Raw genomic sequence first — 17,950 nt, forward strand, 5'->3', positions numbered from 1 at the left:
TTAAAGGGGTTATCCAGAAAAAAAAAAAAAAATTCTATATCAACTGGCTCCGGAAAGTTAAACAGATTTATACTTCTATTAAAAAATCTTAATCCTTTCAGTACTTATGAGCTTCTGAAGTTAAGGTTGTTCTTTTCTGTCTAAGTGCTCTCTGATGACACCTGTCTCGGGAACCGCCCAGTTTAGAAGCAAATCCCCATAGCAAACCTCTTCTACTCTGTGCAGTTCCCGAGACAAGCAGAGATGTCAGCACAGAGCACTGTTGCCAGACAGAAAACAACAACTCAACTTCAGCAGCTGATAATTCTTGGAAGGATTAAGATTTTTTTAATAGAAGTAATTTACAAATTTGTTTAACTTTCTGGAGCCAGTTGATATAAAGAAATTTTTTTCCCTGGAATACCCCTTTAAAAGTTCCGGTTTGGCACGGGTCTAGAGGGGCAGCTCCAGCCGATGCTGATGGTTTATGTGGCACAGTGTGTGCTTGTTATGCCAGCCAGAGGAAGACTGGCACTGCCCACCGCAGCTGTACTCTGGATACATGTCATAGTGCATTAGTGTTAGTCTGGGACTACCCGTACTGTAGTAATGTGCCAGGAATAGCAATGGTAAAATTCCTCAGGCACATAATGTTCTCATGCAAATTATCCATCCTCCAATGTCCTCAGTGCCTGCTGACCCCTTCTGTGCTCGTCCAGCCCGCTACGTGGCCAGATCCAGGGGAACACACTAAATAGTTTAATTTTGTTTTTCTCCCATTAGAACAATGTTTCCCAACCAGGGTGCCTCCAGCTGTTGCAAAACTACAGCTCCCAGCATGCCGAGGAGTTGTAGTTTTACAACAGCTGGAGGCCCCCTGGTTGGGAAACACTGCATTAGAACAATAGAAGTTTTATTTTCACCTGGAGAGAAAATTTCGACATGATTTTGGTCAATATATTCAAGAACAAAACAAAAAATACCTTCCTCTCCTAAAATTAATGAATGCGTCCAACAGCAGGAGAGCCTGATCTATTAGAAATGTCGGGGAATTTCAAAGAAGCGTGTAGGCATTGCTCACCCACACACTGCCATCTATCCGGTCCTCTGGGTAATTACTTACAATACAGACAATACAGTGTTTTCTGCACAGCTTAAAGGGGTATTCCAGGCAAAAAAATTTTTATATATATATATATATATATATATATTATATATATATATATATATATATCTATCATCAACTGACTCCAGAAAGTTAAACAGATTTGTAAATTACTTCTATTAAAAAAATCTTAATCCTTTCAGTACTTATGAGCTTCTGAAGTTAAGGTTGCTCTTTTCTGTCTAAGTGCTCTCTGACACCTGTCTCGGGAAACGCCCAGTTTAGAAGAGGTTTGCTATGGGGATTTGCTTCTAAACTGGGCGTTTCCCGAGACACGTGTCATCAGAGAGCACTTAGACAGAAAAGAACAACCTTAACTTCAGAAGCTCATAAGTACTGAAAGGATTAAGATTTTTTTTAAAAGTAATTTACAAATCTGTTTAACTTTCTGGAGCCAGTTGATATCCAGGCAAAACCTTTTTTTTTATTTTTTTATATAACTCCTTTAAATTTTGTAGAGCAGTGGTGTTCAAACTGTGGCCCTCCAGATGTTGCAAAACTACAACTCCCAGCATGCCCGGACAGCCGTTGGCTGTCCGGGCATGCTGGGAGTTGTAGTTTTGCATCATCTGGAGGGCCACAGTTTGGACACCACTGCTGTAGAAGCATTGGGCAGAGTATGGCAAGCATTTATTTTATCATAATGATGGACTCTCAGCGCATGTAATGTCTGCCCATAGTATTTGGGATTTTAAGAAATACACAAAATAGTCAACTTTAAAATCAACTGATAATTGACAGAGCAAAAGTATGAAAATATTGCACTTAAAGGGGTACTCTCAATGGAAATTTTTTTATTTATTTTTAAATCAACTGGTGCCAGAAAGTTAAACAGATTTTTAAATTACTTCTTTTAAAAAAAATCTTAATCCTTCCAGTACTTTTTAGGGGCTTTATATACTACAGAGGAAATGCTTTACTTTTTAGATTTCTCTTCTGTCACGACCACAGTGCTCTCTGCTGACCTCTGCTGTCCATTTTAGGAACTGTCCAGAGCAGCATATGTTTGCTATGGGGATTTTCTCCTGCTCTGGACAGTTCCTAAAATGGACAGCAGAGGTCAGCAAAGAGCACTGGTCGTGACAGAAGAGAAATCCAAAAAGAAAAGCATTTCCTCTGTAGTATACAGCCCCTAAAAAAGTACTGGAAGGATTAAGATTTTTTAATAGAAGTCATTTACAAATCTGCTTAACTTCCTGGCACCAGTTGATTTAAAGAAAAAGAAAAAAAAAAAAGTTTTCCACGGGAGTACCCCTTTAAATGGATAAAAGAAAAAAAGATACTTACAATTTACTTAAAGCACGCCAGTTTATTTCTTCTTTGCTTATGAATTGCTGCATAGGAAAGAAAAATAATTTAATTGATCCAATTGCAATCAGTATTTGGCTGCAACCACAGGCCTGATAAAACAGGTAAGCACAAGGCATACACAAGAGCCTTCACATTTTTAATAGCCTATGATGCACTACATAAACTGAGTGCTTCTTTAAACCTAATGCTAAGCCATATATACCCATAGTATCTTGGTTCCTGTTAATGGGTTTACTTTAATGGTCTAGTCACACGTACATTATTCTGCACAGATTTGATGTGCAGGATTTTCCGCTGCAGATTTGAGTACAGCTTAAAATCCTGTGCAGAATACTGTACGTGTGAATAGACCCTAAAGGAGTACTCCGTATAAGAAAATGTATCAACCTATCATAAGTATAGGGCAGGGGTCTCAAACTAGCGGCCCTCCAGATGTTGCAAAACCAACTTCCAGCATGCCTAGACAGGACATTTTTGGAAATAAAGTTCCTCAAAAATGAAGGTGCTGGTCCCCCAAGTATTTTAATAGGGTTTTATTAGCAACGCATTTCGATCCCGGACAGGGATCTTCATCATGCATCTTCCGGCATGCCTAGACAGGAATTTTTGGGAAATAAAGGAGCTGCTTCCCAAGTATTAGGGTTTTATTAATGACACTTTTCGATCCCTGTCCGGGATCAAAATGCGTCACTAATAAAACCCTATTAAAATACTTGGGGGGCAGCTCCTTTATTTAGAGGAACTTTATTTCCAAAAATTTCCTGTCTAGGCATGCCGGAAGATGCCTGATGAAGATCCCTGTCCGGGATCGAAATGTGTCTCTAATAAAATACTTGGGGAGCAGTGCCTTCATTTAGAGGAACTTTATTACCAAAAATGTCCATATTGCACTAACTATAGACTGACATCGCCCTGGGAAGCTCCTCGTGGCAGCGGTCCAGCCATTCCGCTCTTCAGATGCTACTGTAGGTGTTGTGCCCTGAGCGCAACACCCAAGGGTAAGGACCCCTCTTTGTCTCTTTTCAGATACACCTGCCAAATGGTCCTCACCTCTTGTTGCTTTTTTCTCTTTTCTATATTAGCATGCCTAGACAGCCATTTGCAGGGAATGCTGGGAGTTGAAGTTTTGCACCATCTGGAGGGCCACCAGTTTAAGACCCCTGGGATAGGGGATAAGTGTCAGACTGCGGGGGTCTCTCATATGGCGTTCCGGCTCTCCTCCTGAATAGGGCATGTCTACCACTGCACGAAGTGATGAAACCCTCCCCATGGGAGAGCTGGAGTGCTGCACTCTGGTATCTTCAGATTTCTCAGAGCCGCATGGAGGGGGACATATGGCCCACAGCTCAGGCTCCATTCACACCTCTTTCAGCCTACGGTTGCCGGATCCGGCTGGGGGAGGGGAAAACTGGGCGCTCCCATACCCCAGCCGGACCGGCGCTGAAATCCATTTACTTTAATGAGCTGACTGAGTCAAACAGTGACTTACTTTTGACCCGTATCCGGTTATGTGACTGGACCTAAAACCATATAGTATACTACGGTTTTAGGTTTGGTCAGGAAACCGGATACGGGTCAAAAATGAGCCGACTGGAGTCAGTTTGACTCCGGTCGGCTCATTAAAGTAAATGGATTTCAGCGCCGGTCCGGCTGGGGTACAGGAGTATCCGGTTTTCCCCTCCCCCAGCGGGATCTGGCTACCGTAGGCTGAAAACGAAAATACAGGTGGCTTTCAGGTTTCTTTTACTAAGGAAAAGCTTTTTGGCCACTCTGCTATACAGCCCGGATTATACAGGTAATAGAAAAAGTAACGCGGCAAGACACAGCGTGGAGGTTTTCAAATCTGGGTTTATTCGTAAATATGAAGTGCTATACAGTCAAAGCAGGTTGGAGGGAAGGGAACAGACATCAGCTCCGTTTCGCAGTGAAACTGCTTGGTCATGCTCAGAGTAATGCCTTGTGGTGAGTGCAACGTTACTTTTTCTATTACCTGTATACCACATATAGCTTTTCACATAGTTAGCACCTCCACTCTTGCCGACACACCTGGACCTCTGCAGCACCGGCTTCAGACATTGTTCTAATTATTTTGAAGACTTTCTGGTGCCGGTTGGCTTGTTTCTATACAGACATATACAGCCCAGATTGGTGGAGGCTGCAGTGATAGCGCTCAGCCAGCGTGACCATTGGGTTCTTTTTTTCACCAAGGCCCTTTTCCCCCTCACTCAGTTTGGTGGGATGGCTGGTTGTTACAAACTCCATTTAAAAAGATATGGAAGCCTCTGTACTCTCCAGATCTGTGCCTCTACACAATCCCGTCTCTAAGCTCTACAGGCAGCTCTTTTTCCCACACCCTTATATTTTAGTTTTCACTCTAGTATGCCTTGCCAGCTGCGAGACCTTAGGCTGGGTCCACACTACGTTTTGTCCCATACGGCAGGGGGGAGCTAAAAGCTTGCGCTCCCGTATGTCATTCATTTCAATGAGCCGACCGAAGTGAAACGTTCGGTCGGCTCATTTTTGCGCCGTATGCGCTTTTACAACCGGACCTAAAACTGTGGTCAACCACGGTTTTAGGTCCGGTTGTAAAAGCGCATACGGCGCAAAAATGAGCCGACCGGACCGAACGTTTCACTCCGGTCGGCTCATTGAAATGAATGACATACGGGAGCGCGAGCTTTTAGCTCCCCCCTGCCGTATGCGCTCCCGTATGGGACAAAACGTAGTGTGGACCCAGCCTTAGACAGGGCTGTGTATCCCAGTGAACCGAATTTACTACAGGTGCATCATCTTAATGGTCAGACAACACATATACAGCATGTTTGACATTGCAAGGCATCGGTTGGGCAGTAGAAAATATACTATGTATGTGCTGGGATAGTGTTTTCCAACCAGGGTGCCTCCAACTATTGCAAAACTACAACTCCCAGCATGCCTGGACAGCCTTTGGCTGTCCAGGCATGCTGGGAGTTGTAGTTTTGCAACACCTGGAGGCACACTGGTTGGGAAACACTGCTAGGAACAGACACACAAGACAGGGCTTTCCCCCCGCCACAGCCCTGTGTATACAGTGAGGTTCAGAGGTGGGCTGTGCATATATCAGTGTGCCCAGGTATCCTTTAAACCTCACTACACACAGTGCTGTGGCAGGGAAAGCCCTGGGCCTGCTGCTAGCACATAGGCAGTGTATACTCTTGCCGCAAAAAAAAAAAAAAAACACAACACACACTGCTTATGTGCTTTGTATGACCCTACATAGGGTCACACAGTTTACCTGCACTAGACCCAATACACTTGGTTATAGCTGAGGTGAGATGTATTACAACAAGTATCACCTACCTAGATCTGTGGTCCAGTTCTCGAGAAACCCCATTAAGCCTCCATTGTGCAAAGCCAGATATTAGCAATGGAGTAAATACAATTGTATCTACAGAACTAGGCTGCTGATTTGGTAAGTGATCTTGTAATACAATTCATCTGCAATATTACCCCATGTATTCAATTGTCAATTTTAGAGATAAGCGAAGTTAGTGATTTGATTCGTCACAAACTTCTTGATAACTTATTCTGCATAAATTAGTTCAGCTTTCCAGTGCTCCGGTGGCTGGAAAAGGTGGGTACAGTCCTAAGAGAGTCTCCAGCCCACCGGAGCACCTGAAAGCTGAACTCATTTATGCAGGGTAAAGTCAGCAACCGCTGAGAAGTTTGTGACTAACTTTGCTCATCTCTAGTCAGTTTTCCTTTAAAGGGGTACTCTGTTAGACATCTCCCCTAGCCAAAAAAGGATAGGGGGATAAGATGTCTGATCGCAGGGGTCTGGCTGCAGGGACCCCCACGATCTCCAGACACCTAGGGGGGAGATTTATCAAAGCTGTCTATGTCCCGCATCAATACAAACCAAACTACAGAAGGTTAGGCCGGTCTATTGTGCGCCTAGTTGATATAAAGTCGCACGGCTCTTGATAAATTCTGCGCACAACTTTGAGATCTATGCTTTAGACTGCATTTAAACCTGCTCCAGCATGGTCTGACATTTCAGCGTACTTTCAGCCGATGCGACGTGTCACTGAAAAGTCGCTTTTGATAAATTCAGCACCAATGGATTTTTCCGTCTTAAATAGACTAAAATGCATCGTGTACTAAAAATTCTCTAAAGCAAAAGTCGCAGAAAAGTTGCACATAGACTGCGACTTTCTGTGCGACAAATTTAGGTGGGAAAAAAAACTAAATCCTTTGATAAATCTCCCTAGTGTCCTGCGCCACTGAACGGCTGCTACAGGGTGCCTTTAGATGTGCCTGCTCTGAGTGGCAATACACCGCTACGAGCAGACACCGAAGCGATGTGCGAGTTGCCGCACGGTGTACTTGCACACAGCGGCTGCTCCCTTTCTCCATGAGCTAGGCCGAGAGCTGCCATGATGCGCGTGTAGCGACTCACATTGCAGTGTGTCTGCTCTTAGCAGTGTATTGCCGCTCTGAGCAGGCACATCTAAAGGCACCATGTAGTGGTCCTTCAGCGGCGGTACCGGAGCGTAAGATATGCTGTCTATCCGCCAGTCTGATTGTACCTTTAGTCTACACTAGAGATGAGCGAACTTACAGTAAATTAGATTCGTCACAAACTTCTCGGCTCGGCAGTTGACTTTTCCTGCGTAAATTAGTTCAGCCTTCAGGTGCTCCGGTGGGCTGGAAAAGGTGTGTACAGTCCTAGGAAAGAGTCTCCTAGGACTAACCACCTTTCCCAGCCCATCGGAGCACCTGAAAGCTGAACTAATTTATGCAGGAAAAGTCATCAAGTGCTGAGCCGAGAAGTTCGTGACGAATCGAATTTACTGTAAGTTCGCTCATCTCTAGTCTACACATAGTATTCTGTGCAAATTTGATGCACAGGATTAAAAGCTGCAGATTTCAGTGTGAATTTGACTTACCGCTTCAAATCCTGCGCTGAATACTGTATGAATAGACCCCAAGGGTAGGATCACATGTGTCATTTCCCTACTGATTGAAGTCAGTGGGTAGCAAAATTAGTTGCATAAAATACAGTACACGTGACTCTACCCTAAACCAACTTTGAATGTATACTGTACTCCAAACCAGAATCATGCCCATTGAAAAACCTGTACAAATTGCACCTACATGTTGGCACATTTGTAGTAAACCCAACTGGAAGAAAGCAGCCATGTTTTTTTTTTCTTGTACTTCCCCTTTAAATGAAATCTGTTTCCCCGAGCCAGGGTGCCTCCAGCTGTTGCAAAACTACAACTCCCAGCATGCCCGGACAGCCGAAGGCTGTCCGGGCATGCTGGTGGTTGTAGTTTTGCAACAGCTAGAGGCACCCTGGCTCAGGGAAACAAGGAATCAGATGGTTTGTACATTTGCTAGAATCCATTTTCTTAATTAGTTAGTTGTACTTTATTATTTTATCCACTACACAATGAGAAAAAAAAACCACAAATCAGTACCGTAGTCAAAAGTTTCAAGTTTTGCATAGAAAAAAAAATAAAAAAGCTTTTACGTACATAATAGTTACAATGGAAGAGTTGGTAAAGGTAACTCAAAAGGTCAACAAAATTCCTGCATCAAGCTTAGGTGGCCTGTGCCCCCATGACCTCCAGCTGCCACTCCCCTGGTTTATCAGGAGTCACCGCGGAAACCTGAAAAGACAAAAGTGAAGGGGCAAAACCCACGGCGGGGATCTCCGATGCACTCAGCTGGCGCTGGTAGTGGAAGGGTTGGAGGAAAGACAGCCCCATGTCCTTGTGCTTGACACCTACCCATTGAGTAAAGGGAGCAGAAGCGGGGGGCTGAGCAGGTACCAGCGGTTCACACTCATTAGACCCATTCGGGAATCTCAGATCGGAGATGGAGACATCTAAAGACGGAGTGTTCTCTTCTAGAGCAGAGTTTATTTCGGAGATCTCCCACATGGGTGGGGCAGTTTTCTGTTGTCCCATGGCATTGACCACCACTTCTGAATCTTGCAGCTTAGAGATGGTAATATCTACCATTAGAGGATCTGAGGTCTCCAGACCGTCTTTCTTATAGGGTGTAGACACCTTAGCACCATAGAAGACCCCTACTATCGAGTTGTTAAACTGGCCGATCGGTTCCGATGTCATGGATGACTGTTCGAAGACTGGGCCTTCAGGATTGAGTGGGGATCTGCAAGCCACCGATCCAGCTTCTTCCACTCCCAGCCATAGCTTGCCTCCTCCGCTCGCTTGTGGCGTGGTCTCCGATGACTTGATGAGGAATGGGGAGCCACCAAACTTTGTTCTGTAGTCCAGTTGCTCGAGTGCTGGGAAGGGAGAGGAATTATCCCGTACAGTAGCAACAAATCCCATGTCCATGACATCGGTCAAGGTGAGATTGGACTTCGACATGAAGAAGCTTGCACCACTAGTATCCCAACCAGAAGACATTTTCTACCTAGGAAACCCAAAAAGAACAAAAGGTGATATACACAATAGCAACATTAAGAGGGGTACACACTTGTACTGCTGCGTGGTATGTTTCTTACTATTTATCTGAATGTGAAGACCTGGAAGTTTATGTTATTACTTTGTTTGTGGACCTGATGTTCATATATAGAACTGTGGCAATTTGACTGTATTGCTTTGAATTCCATAAATAAAGCTTCATTGTTTGATGGTTAAAAGGGGTACTCAAAAAAGTTTTCAAATAAACTGGCGCCAGAAAATTAGATTTGTAAATTACTGCTATAAAAATCTTAATCCGTCTAGTACTTAGCTGCTGTATACTCTCTCAGAGGAAGGTGTGTAGTTCTCTCCAGTTTGACCACAGTGCTCTCTGCTGCCACCTCTGTCCAGAGCAGGAGAGGTTCACTATGGGGGATTTTCTCCAACTTGGGACAGTTCAGGCTGGTCACACTAGAAAGAACTACACCACTTACTCTGAAAGATACAGCAGCTGATAAGTACTGGAAGGATATAGATTAATAAAAGTAATTTACACATCTGTAGAACTTTCTGGTACCAGGGGCGAGATTTATCAAAACCTGTCCAGAGGAAAAGTTGCTGAGTTGCCCATAGCAACCAATCAGATCACTTTCTTTTTTTTTTAAAAGGCCTCTGCAAAATGAAAGAAGCGATCTGATTGGTTGCTATGGGCAACTCAGCAACTTTTCCTCTGGACAGGTTTTGATAAATCTCCCCCATAGTTAATTGATCTAGGTTTTTTTGCATTAATTTACCATTAAAGGGGTACTCCACTGCCCCAGCAGTCAAAACATTTTGTCCGAACACTGGGTGCAGGGGGTCGTAACGTCATGGCTACAACACACCCCCCTCAATGCAAGTCTATGGGAGGGGGGCGTGGCGTCCGCCACGCCCCCCTCCCATAGAATTGCATTGAGGCGGCATGACGTGACAACGCCCGCACCCAGTATTCAGAACAAAAAGGTTTCGAATGCTGGGGCAGTGGAGTACCCCTTTAATGGTCTATTCACACATACAGTATCCTGTGCAGATTTGATGCTGCAGATTTCAGTGTAAATTAAGTGACAAAAAAACATTTTGTGAACAAGCCCTTAGATAAGATTTCCCACCATCAAATAAATGATGATAGTGCAGAATCCCATAGAAGTCTATGGGCCTTAAAGGGTTACTCTACTTCCCAGCAGCCAGAACAATGAGTTTCGAACGCCGTAAGCGGGCTTCCGCGTTCACGCCCACCTCCTCAATGGAAGTCTATGGGAAGGGGGCATGATGTCATGAGGAGACAGGCGTGAACACGGAAGCCCGCACACAGCGATCGGAACCGAGTAACCCTTTAAAGGGGGTTGTGCGCTGCCCTGCCTTTCGGAGCTCCGCTCAAGTTCATTATTCCGAACGCTGTGTGCGGGCTTCCGTGTTCTCGGCCGCCCCCTCGTGACATCATGCCCGTCCCCTCAACGAAAGTCTATGGGAAGGGGGCGTGACCGCTGTTGACTTGTAGACTTTGGTTGAGGTGCCGGGCGTGACATCACGAGGGGGCGGCCGCGAATACGGAAGCCCGCACAGCGTTCGGAATAATGAAGTTCGGTGCTGCGAGCGGAGCTCCGAAAGGCAGGGCAGCGCACAACCCCCTTAATTTGAGGTAGAATTCGGCAAGTGGAATTTGTGCCATGTGAATAGACTCAAAAGCACTCAGGTATCTATTGTAGGGTCTATAAACGTGACGTCAAGAGTCAGTAAAGCAGGACAGACCAGATCTTCTCATAAAGGAGATTCCTCATAAACCAGAATGTCTCTAGGGTAGTGTATGGTTGGAGGTTAATATGTGGTCACATTACAGGAGTAAGGAATGGTTCCCATTTACAGGTCCAGGTAGCCCTAGCATCTATCTATCTATCTCTCTATCAGCCTAATGATAAAGATTCTGCTCTGGCCTCCATCAGGTAAATGAAGAACATCTACAGCCGGAAGCTTTCCTAGTATATACATAAATCATTGTGTGACAGGAGTCATAGCCACACATACTATTCCTGGGCAACACCATGTGCTCACCCAAACCCACCATCTTACCTCTACTACTCTTCACTAAACAGCAGTGATCTCTTCACCTACACCATTACTTTATATTGGGATCATGTAGCGCAGTCGCTCACCTGGAGCCATTTACAATCAGCGTCACCTTCCTGCAGTGATTTGGGGGAGGGGGATTTATGGAATGATTTGGAAGGCTTTGGGTAGGAACACACTACCGGGGAGATTTATCAAAACCTGTCCACAGGAAAAGTTGCCCATAGCAACCAATCAGATCGCTTCTTTAATTTTGCAGAGGCCTCGTTAAAAATGAAAGAAGCGATCTGATTGGTTGCTATGGGCAACTCAGCAACTTTTCCTCTGGACAGGTTTTGATAAATCTTCTTGTATGTTCTTGCCCCCGTTAATCGTATCTGTTGCCATTTCGCCGAAAAGGGGATGCCAACGTGTACTGTCTACGGGAGCAGCGCACCCCATTCACTTCTGCTGCCGAACGAAGTCACCCCTAGTGACTCCGTCCGGGAATTACGCGCTATTTTAGGCGCACTCATGACAGGGGCTATTGCGCTTTTGAAATAGCGCACACGTCCTGAAAGGAGTGACTAGGTGACTCCTTTCGGCCATAGAATTGAATGGAGTCTGCTGCAACCGTAATTGTATATGTCAGCATCCCGTTTTTGGTGGGATGCCGACAGATCCGATTAACGGAGGGGCAAAACGTAGTGTGTTCCAACCCTTTCTCCTGTAAAATACCAGATACCTGCGTCAATGGAATCCGTTGGGACCTGGCAGTGTCAGCTGTGCTCCGACCAATTCAGGGGCTGAATGGGTCAGAGCACAACTGCAGTGTAAACTTAGGCTTAGGGTACGTTCAGACGAGCGGATTTTCCGTGCGCATTTCGCTGCAGATCCGCCATTGAAGGACCTCTATATGCTGCCTTTACATGTCCCTGCTCGGAGCGGCAATACGACGCTACGCGCAGACACACTGCGATGTGCGAGTCGTCGCGAGCATGCGCAGTATACTCGCACATTGCGGCAGCTCTCGGCCTAGCTCATAGAGCAGGGGCAGCGGCCGCGGTGAGTGCGAGTACACCGCGCATGCGCGCCGCCTTGCACATTGCTTCAGCTTGTCTGCACGTAATGGCGTATATTGCTGCCACGAGCAGGCATTTGTAAAGGCACCATACAGAGGTCCTTCAGCGGCGGATCCGCAGCGTAAAATATGCTGTAAATCCGCTCGTCTGAACGTACCCTTACACGTACCACAAGGGAGAGTCAGCTTAAATCTCAAGAGGACTACAAGTCCCATACTACCAAGTCTCAAGTCTATCAATGACTTCAGGACGGTGACAGTGACAAATAACCAGTTTCTTCCGAACTACCAAATGGACCTCAGGTACTTTATTCTCAATTCTGCACTAAAGTTGTTATCTATAAACTCTGGCTTTTGAGGTATTTATTCCCCGGGGCCTTGGTATGGATTTCAGCTTTATTGAAGTAGTGGTTTGTGGGGCTATATATCTCGATTATAGGGGTGCACCACTCCTGCCGCATGACATTACAACCCCTATCATCCATCATTCACTACAAATACAACCCTACTTGCAGCACCCACTCCTCACTGAGCGCCGGATCCCGTCCCGGTGATCGTGGGGGGTCCCCGCGGTCGGATCCCCCGTGATCAGCTACTTATCCCCTATCCTGTGGATAGGGAATAAGTTAGTTTTTACCGGAGATCTCTTTTAGGGTCTATTCACACGTACAGTATTGAAGCGCAGGATTTGAAGCTGGGTTCAGTCATTCAGTTTACATTGAAACCTGCAGCATCAAATCTGCGCAGAATACTGTACGTGTGAATAGACCATTAAGCGGTTAAAAGCATGGGGTGCGCTACTTTCATCCGTTTTGCAGATGGAAACACGATCCATTGAAGCCTATGGGGAGGGACTAAAATATGGATAAATCCGTATCTGAGCCATATTAAAAAAAAAAAAAAAAAAATGGCTGAAAATAAAGCCCAAAAATACTGTGTGTGTGAACATAGCCTGAGCTTAACGTTTCCTACAGTGGTTGATCATGAGGTGACCTTATATATTTTGCCAGAATTCTGTCACATTTTGTATTTTATTTGCTGACGTCATTGGTTTCCAGCTGTTGCAAAACTACAGCTCTCAGCATGCCCGGACAGCCTTCGGCTGTCCGGGCATGCTGGGAGTTGTAGTTTTGCAACAGCTGGAGGCACCCTGGTTGGGAAACACTGATTTCTAGTAGGTCACAGGTTGCAATTCTACAACTTCAGTTATGCTGGGAGTTGTAGTTCTGTTACAACAGTTTATGAAACACTGCAGTAGAACTAAATGTGTCCAAACTACAGCTCCTATCATGCTTTGGCGGGCCGTAGCTGTCTGGGCATGCTGGGAGTTGTAGTTTTGCAACAGCTGGAGGCACCCTGGTTGGGAAACACTGATTTCTAGTAGGTCACAGGTTGCAATTCTACAACTTCAGTTATGCTGGGAGTTGTAGTTCTGTTACAACAGTTTATGAAACACTGCAGTAGAACTAAATGTGTCCAAACTACAGCTCCTATCATGCTTTGGCGGGCCGTAGCTGTCTGGGCATGCTGGGAGTTGTAGTTTTGCAACAGCTGGAGGCACCCTGGTTGGGAAACTTTGCCCTAGAAAGCAAAAAATGTAATAAACAAATAGTGAATGAAATATATACATATATATGTGTGTATATATATGAATATATATATATATATATATATATATCTCTGTGTATATGTGTGTATGTGTATATATATTATATATATATATATATATATAGATATATATATAGTTTATTTATAGCGCCGCCTAGCGCTCACAGCAGCACAGCCGCAGCCGCTCCATGTCATTATTTCACATTGCGCGCCCTTTCTAGTCGCCTCCCCGCGCTGCTCTCTGATTGGCGCGTTGCCCCGCGTCGGTCCCGCCCACCCCATTCCTACGTTCTCACATCTGCCTGTGGGGGGCGTGCCCGACTCCCCCTCCAACCCGCCCACCTTTCCCTCCGTGACGTCACCGCGTGCCCTCCGAACCCCCCGGAAAGGGCGGCGCCCGAGGTGCGCGCGCAGCGGGCGGGAGATAGGAAAAAAAAAAAAAAAAAGAAAAACAACAAAAAAAAAAAAACCAATAAGCGCCCGAAAAAATTGATCGGGAGGCCCGGCGGCGGCGGCGGTGGCGGCGGAGGACATGGCCCGGATGGGGCGCAGGTGAGACATCGGGTTCCGTGCGTGAGGGAATCGACCGGGTGACCTCCGCCCAGGCCTGGAGATCAGCTGGACATGTCCTCTAAGGGCTTCTAGGGTTATGTTACCCGTTTCCGCCCGACTCTCAGCAAGTCTATAGCCTGTCCTTCTACCATTTAGTTGTATTGTGTTCTGCTATTGACTCTGTGGCCCCCTCCACACTTGTCCCCTTAGGGAGTGTTCACATGATGCGTTTTTCCATCTGAATTCTATCACCAGTGATTACTTTTGTAGATCCAGGGCTAATGCTATGGCTCCCTTTTATCTATTACGGTGTTTCCAAACCAGGGTGCCTCCAGCTGTTGCAAAACTACAACTCCCAGCATGCCCGGACAGCCAAAGGCTGTCCGGGCATGCAGGGAGTTGTAGTTTTGCAACAGCTGGAGGCACCCTGGTTTGGAAACACTGGTCTATTGTGTCTGTAGATGTAGTCACCATTTTGCTAGTAGTAACTGGAACCAGTCAACATGGATGGTGCATGCTGGGAGTTGTAGTTTTGCAACAGCTGGAGGCACCCTGGTTGGGAAACACTGATTTCTAGTAGGTCACAGGTTGCAATTCTACAACTCCAATTATGCTGGGAGTTGTAGTTCTGTTACAACAGGTTATAAAACACTGCAGTAGAACTAAATGTGTCCAAATTACAGCTCCCATCATGGTTTTGTGGGCCGTAGCTGTCTGGGCATGCTGGGAGTTGTAGTTTTGTAACAGGGTTGAAAACATTGTTGCATAGTGCTGTTTGCGAGACTACAACTCCCAGCATGTGGCTTTTACGGCATTGTAGGAGATGCTTTGCTACCTGTGGTTCTTTAGCTGTTGTAGAATTCATGACCTGCTGGGAGTTGTAGTTTTCCTACAGCTCGAGGGCTATGGCTCCCCCCCCCCAAAAAAAAAATCTGGTGGCTGTGATGCAGATGATGGGGGTTGTAGTTGCACGCTGCATTACCCTGTTCTGGATCCTTACAGACAGACCTACCCAAGGTCAGTGACCCTGTTGCAAAAACTACAACTCCCATCATGCCCTGACAATCGAAGGATCTCAGGACATGTGACCTGTATTTTTGCGTTAGACCGTTCTAGGTCCTTACAAACGTACACAATTTCTGTGATCATGTTTCAAAACTACAACTCCTATCATGCCCAGATTGCTTTTGGCTGTCGGGGCATGATGGGAGTTGTAGTTTTGCAACAATTGAGGCCCACTGGATCCTTACAGACCAATCTACACTGGGCCTGTGACGCGGTTTCAAAATGACAACTCCTATCATGCATTCCCATCATTGCTCTACTGCAGGGTTTCTCTAACCTGTGGCTGTTGTGAGACTACAACTCCCAGCATGTTGCTTTTAGGACATGAAAGGCTTGACATCATGACCTGGCTGTTAGGGCATGCTGAGAGGTGTAGTTTTGCAACACAGTCCGGGTTCCTTACAGACAAATCTACACAGCGCCTGTGACGCTGTTGCAAAACAACAACCCCCATCATGCCCTGACAGCCTTCGGCTGTCAGGGCATGATGGGAGTTGTTGTTTTGCAACAGTTGACTATCCCTGCAAATGGACCCTAAACGGGTTGGGTCCTGATGGATTCCATTCACTTTAAAGGTGTTATCCAGGAAAAAACGTTTTAAATTTTTTTTATAGAGCAACTGGCTCCAGAAAGTTAAGCAGATTTGTAAATTACTTCAGTTAAAAAAATCTTAATCCTTTCAGTTCTTATGAGCTGCTGAAGTTGAGTTGTTCTTTTCTGTCAAAGTGCTCTCTGATGACACCTGTCTCGGGAACTGTCCAGAGTAGAAGCAAATCCCCATAGCAAACCTCTTCTACTCTGTGCAGTTCCCGAGACAAGCAGAGATGTCAGCAGAGAGCACTGTTGTCAGACAGAAAAGAACAACTCAACTTCAGCAGCTGATAACTGGAAGGATTAAGATTTTTTTTTTAATGGAAGTAATTTACAAATCTGTTTTAACTTTCTGGAGCCAGTTGAGAGAGATATAGAGAGATATAGATAGATATATATTATTATATTTAGAGGTGAGCGAACTTAAAGTAAATTCGATTCGTCAGGAACTTCTCGGCTCGGCAGTTGATGACTTATCCTGCATAAATTAGTTCAGCCTTCAGGTGCTCCGGTGGGCTGGAAAAGGTGGATACCGTCCTAGGAAAGAGTCTTCTAGGAATGTATCCACCTTTTCCAGCCCACGGGAGCACCTGAAGGCTGAACTAATTTATGCAGGATAATTCATCAACTGCCGAGCCGAGAAGTTCCTGACGAATTGAATTTACTGTAAGTTCGCTCATCTCTAATTATATTATATATTTTATGTTATATACATTTTTTTCTTCTTCCTGGAATACCCCTTTAATAGCGTCCGTCGGGAGTTGAGCGTAGAGAAAAGAGCGGACACCCAGTGGTAGGACGCCCATCGATCTGACACGTATCCCCTATCCTTTAGATAGGGGATACATTTTGCTAAACTGGATAACCCCTTTAGAGGACACGCGCCGCAAATGTACAGGGCCGCAGCGAATAACATCGCAGGGAGCACCGTACATTTATGGCGCGGCTTTGTACTGAGCGCTGGCGCAGCGCTTACTACATAGTGGGTAAGATCTGCTACTTTCAGCAACCGGGACCTCGCCGATAATGGCGGCATCTATATCGAAACCACAGCTTCCGGTGGGATTTAACAGACCACCTTTCTGCAATCGTAGGGGTCCGTTAAGAGCAAATAACTGCTGAAGGTCTCTTACCTCCTTTCAGCGTGCAGGATCGCCACGCTTCTCATGCAGCCCGGAGATCCAGGCTAGACAAGAAGATCACAGATAGTACTGATCAGTACTATGATATGACATCATACGGATCAGTACATAGCAATCTCATGATTGATATAACGTCCTTATTGGGGACTCCAAAGGGGTACTCCGGTGGAAAACCTTTTTGTTTTTAAATCAACTGGTGCCAGAAAGTTAAACAGATTTGTAAATGACTTCTATTAAAAAATCTTAATCCTTCCAGTACTTATTAGCGGCGGTATGCTACAGAGAGAATTGTTTTCTTTTTGGATTTCTTTTCTGTCACGACCACAGTGCTCTCTGCTGACACCTCGGTCCGTGTCAGGAACTGTCCCGAGTAGGAGAAAATCCCCCATAGCAAAGCTATGCTGCTCTGGACAGTTCCCAAAAACTGCGTAAAAAGGACACCACCTAGAATTGTTTAATTGCGCTCTGCTTTTTAATTTCCCCTCTCAAATTTTTTTATTTTTTTTATTCTTGCGCCATACATTAACCCCTTAACGAAAATGGACGTAAATGTACGTCATGATGATGTGGCGCGGCTTTGTACTGAGCGCTGGCGCAGCGCTTACTACATAGTGGGTAAGATCTGCTACTTTCAGCAACCGGGACCTCGCCGATAATGGCGGCATCTATATCGAAACCACAGCTTCCGGTGGGATTTAACAGACCACCTTTCTGCAATCGTAGGGGTCCGTTAAGAGCAAATAACTGCTGAAGGTCTCTTACCTCCTTTCAGCGTGCAGGATCGCCACGCTTCTCATGCAGCCCGGAGATCCAGGCTAGACAAGAAGATCACAGATAGTACTGATCAGTACTATGATATGACATCATACGGATCAGTACATAGCAATCTCATGATTGATATAACGTCCTTATTGGGGACTCCAAAGGGGTACTCCGGTGGAAAACCTTTTTGTTT

At 45.5% G+C, this 17,950-nt stretch overlaps 2 protein-coding genes across 17 annotated transcripts in view; one reads left to right on the forward strand and one right to left on the reverse strand.

Annotated features, from left to right (window-relative positions):
- LOC130297468 (uncharacterized) overlaps positions 1–17,950 on the reverse strand; it is a 308,752-nt gene that overhangs the window by 132,837 nt on the left and 157,965 nt on the right. For 11 of the 16 annotated variants that reach the window (XR_008849541.1, XR_008849535.1, XR_008849538.1 and 8 more), the window contains 2 exons: positions 7,975–8,884; positions 2,432–2,478 (listed from right to left, as the gene is read on the reverse strand). Coding sequence is in view for 1 of the 16 variants with exons in the window: in XM_056549978.1 (XP_056405953.1) it covers positions 8,041–8,877 (837 nt within the window). In the remaining 15 variants the exon portion in view is untranslated. Of the gene's footprint in view, positions 1–2,431; positions 2,479–7,883; positions 8,885–8,975; positions 9,226–10,980; positions 11,095–13,810; positions 13,883–17,950 lie in introns of those variants that run through there. The other 5 variants (XR_008849543.1, XR_008849545.1, XR_008849544.1 and 2 more) reach the window with 5 other exon arrangements.
- The window catches only part of MYBL2 (MYB proto-oncogene like 2), a 37,922-nt gene continuing 33,910 nt past the window's right edge, over positions 13,939–17,950 (forward strand). Inside the window, exon 1 of the mRNA XM_056549974.1 lies at positions 13,939–14,197. Coding sequence (XP_056405949.1) covers positions 14,178–14,197 — 20 coding nt within the window. The 5' untranslated portion in view covers positions 13,939–14,177. The remainder of the gene's footprint in view (positions 14,198–17,950) is intronic.

This window comes from Hyla sarda, chromosome 13, assembly GCF_029499605.1.
Source record: "Hyla sarda isolate aHylSar1 chromosome 13, aHylSar1.hap1, whole genome shotgun sequence".
NCBI lineage: Eukaryota > Metazoa > Chordata > Amphibia > Anura > Hylidae > Hyla > Hyla sarda.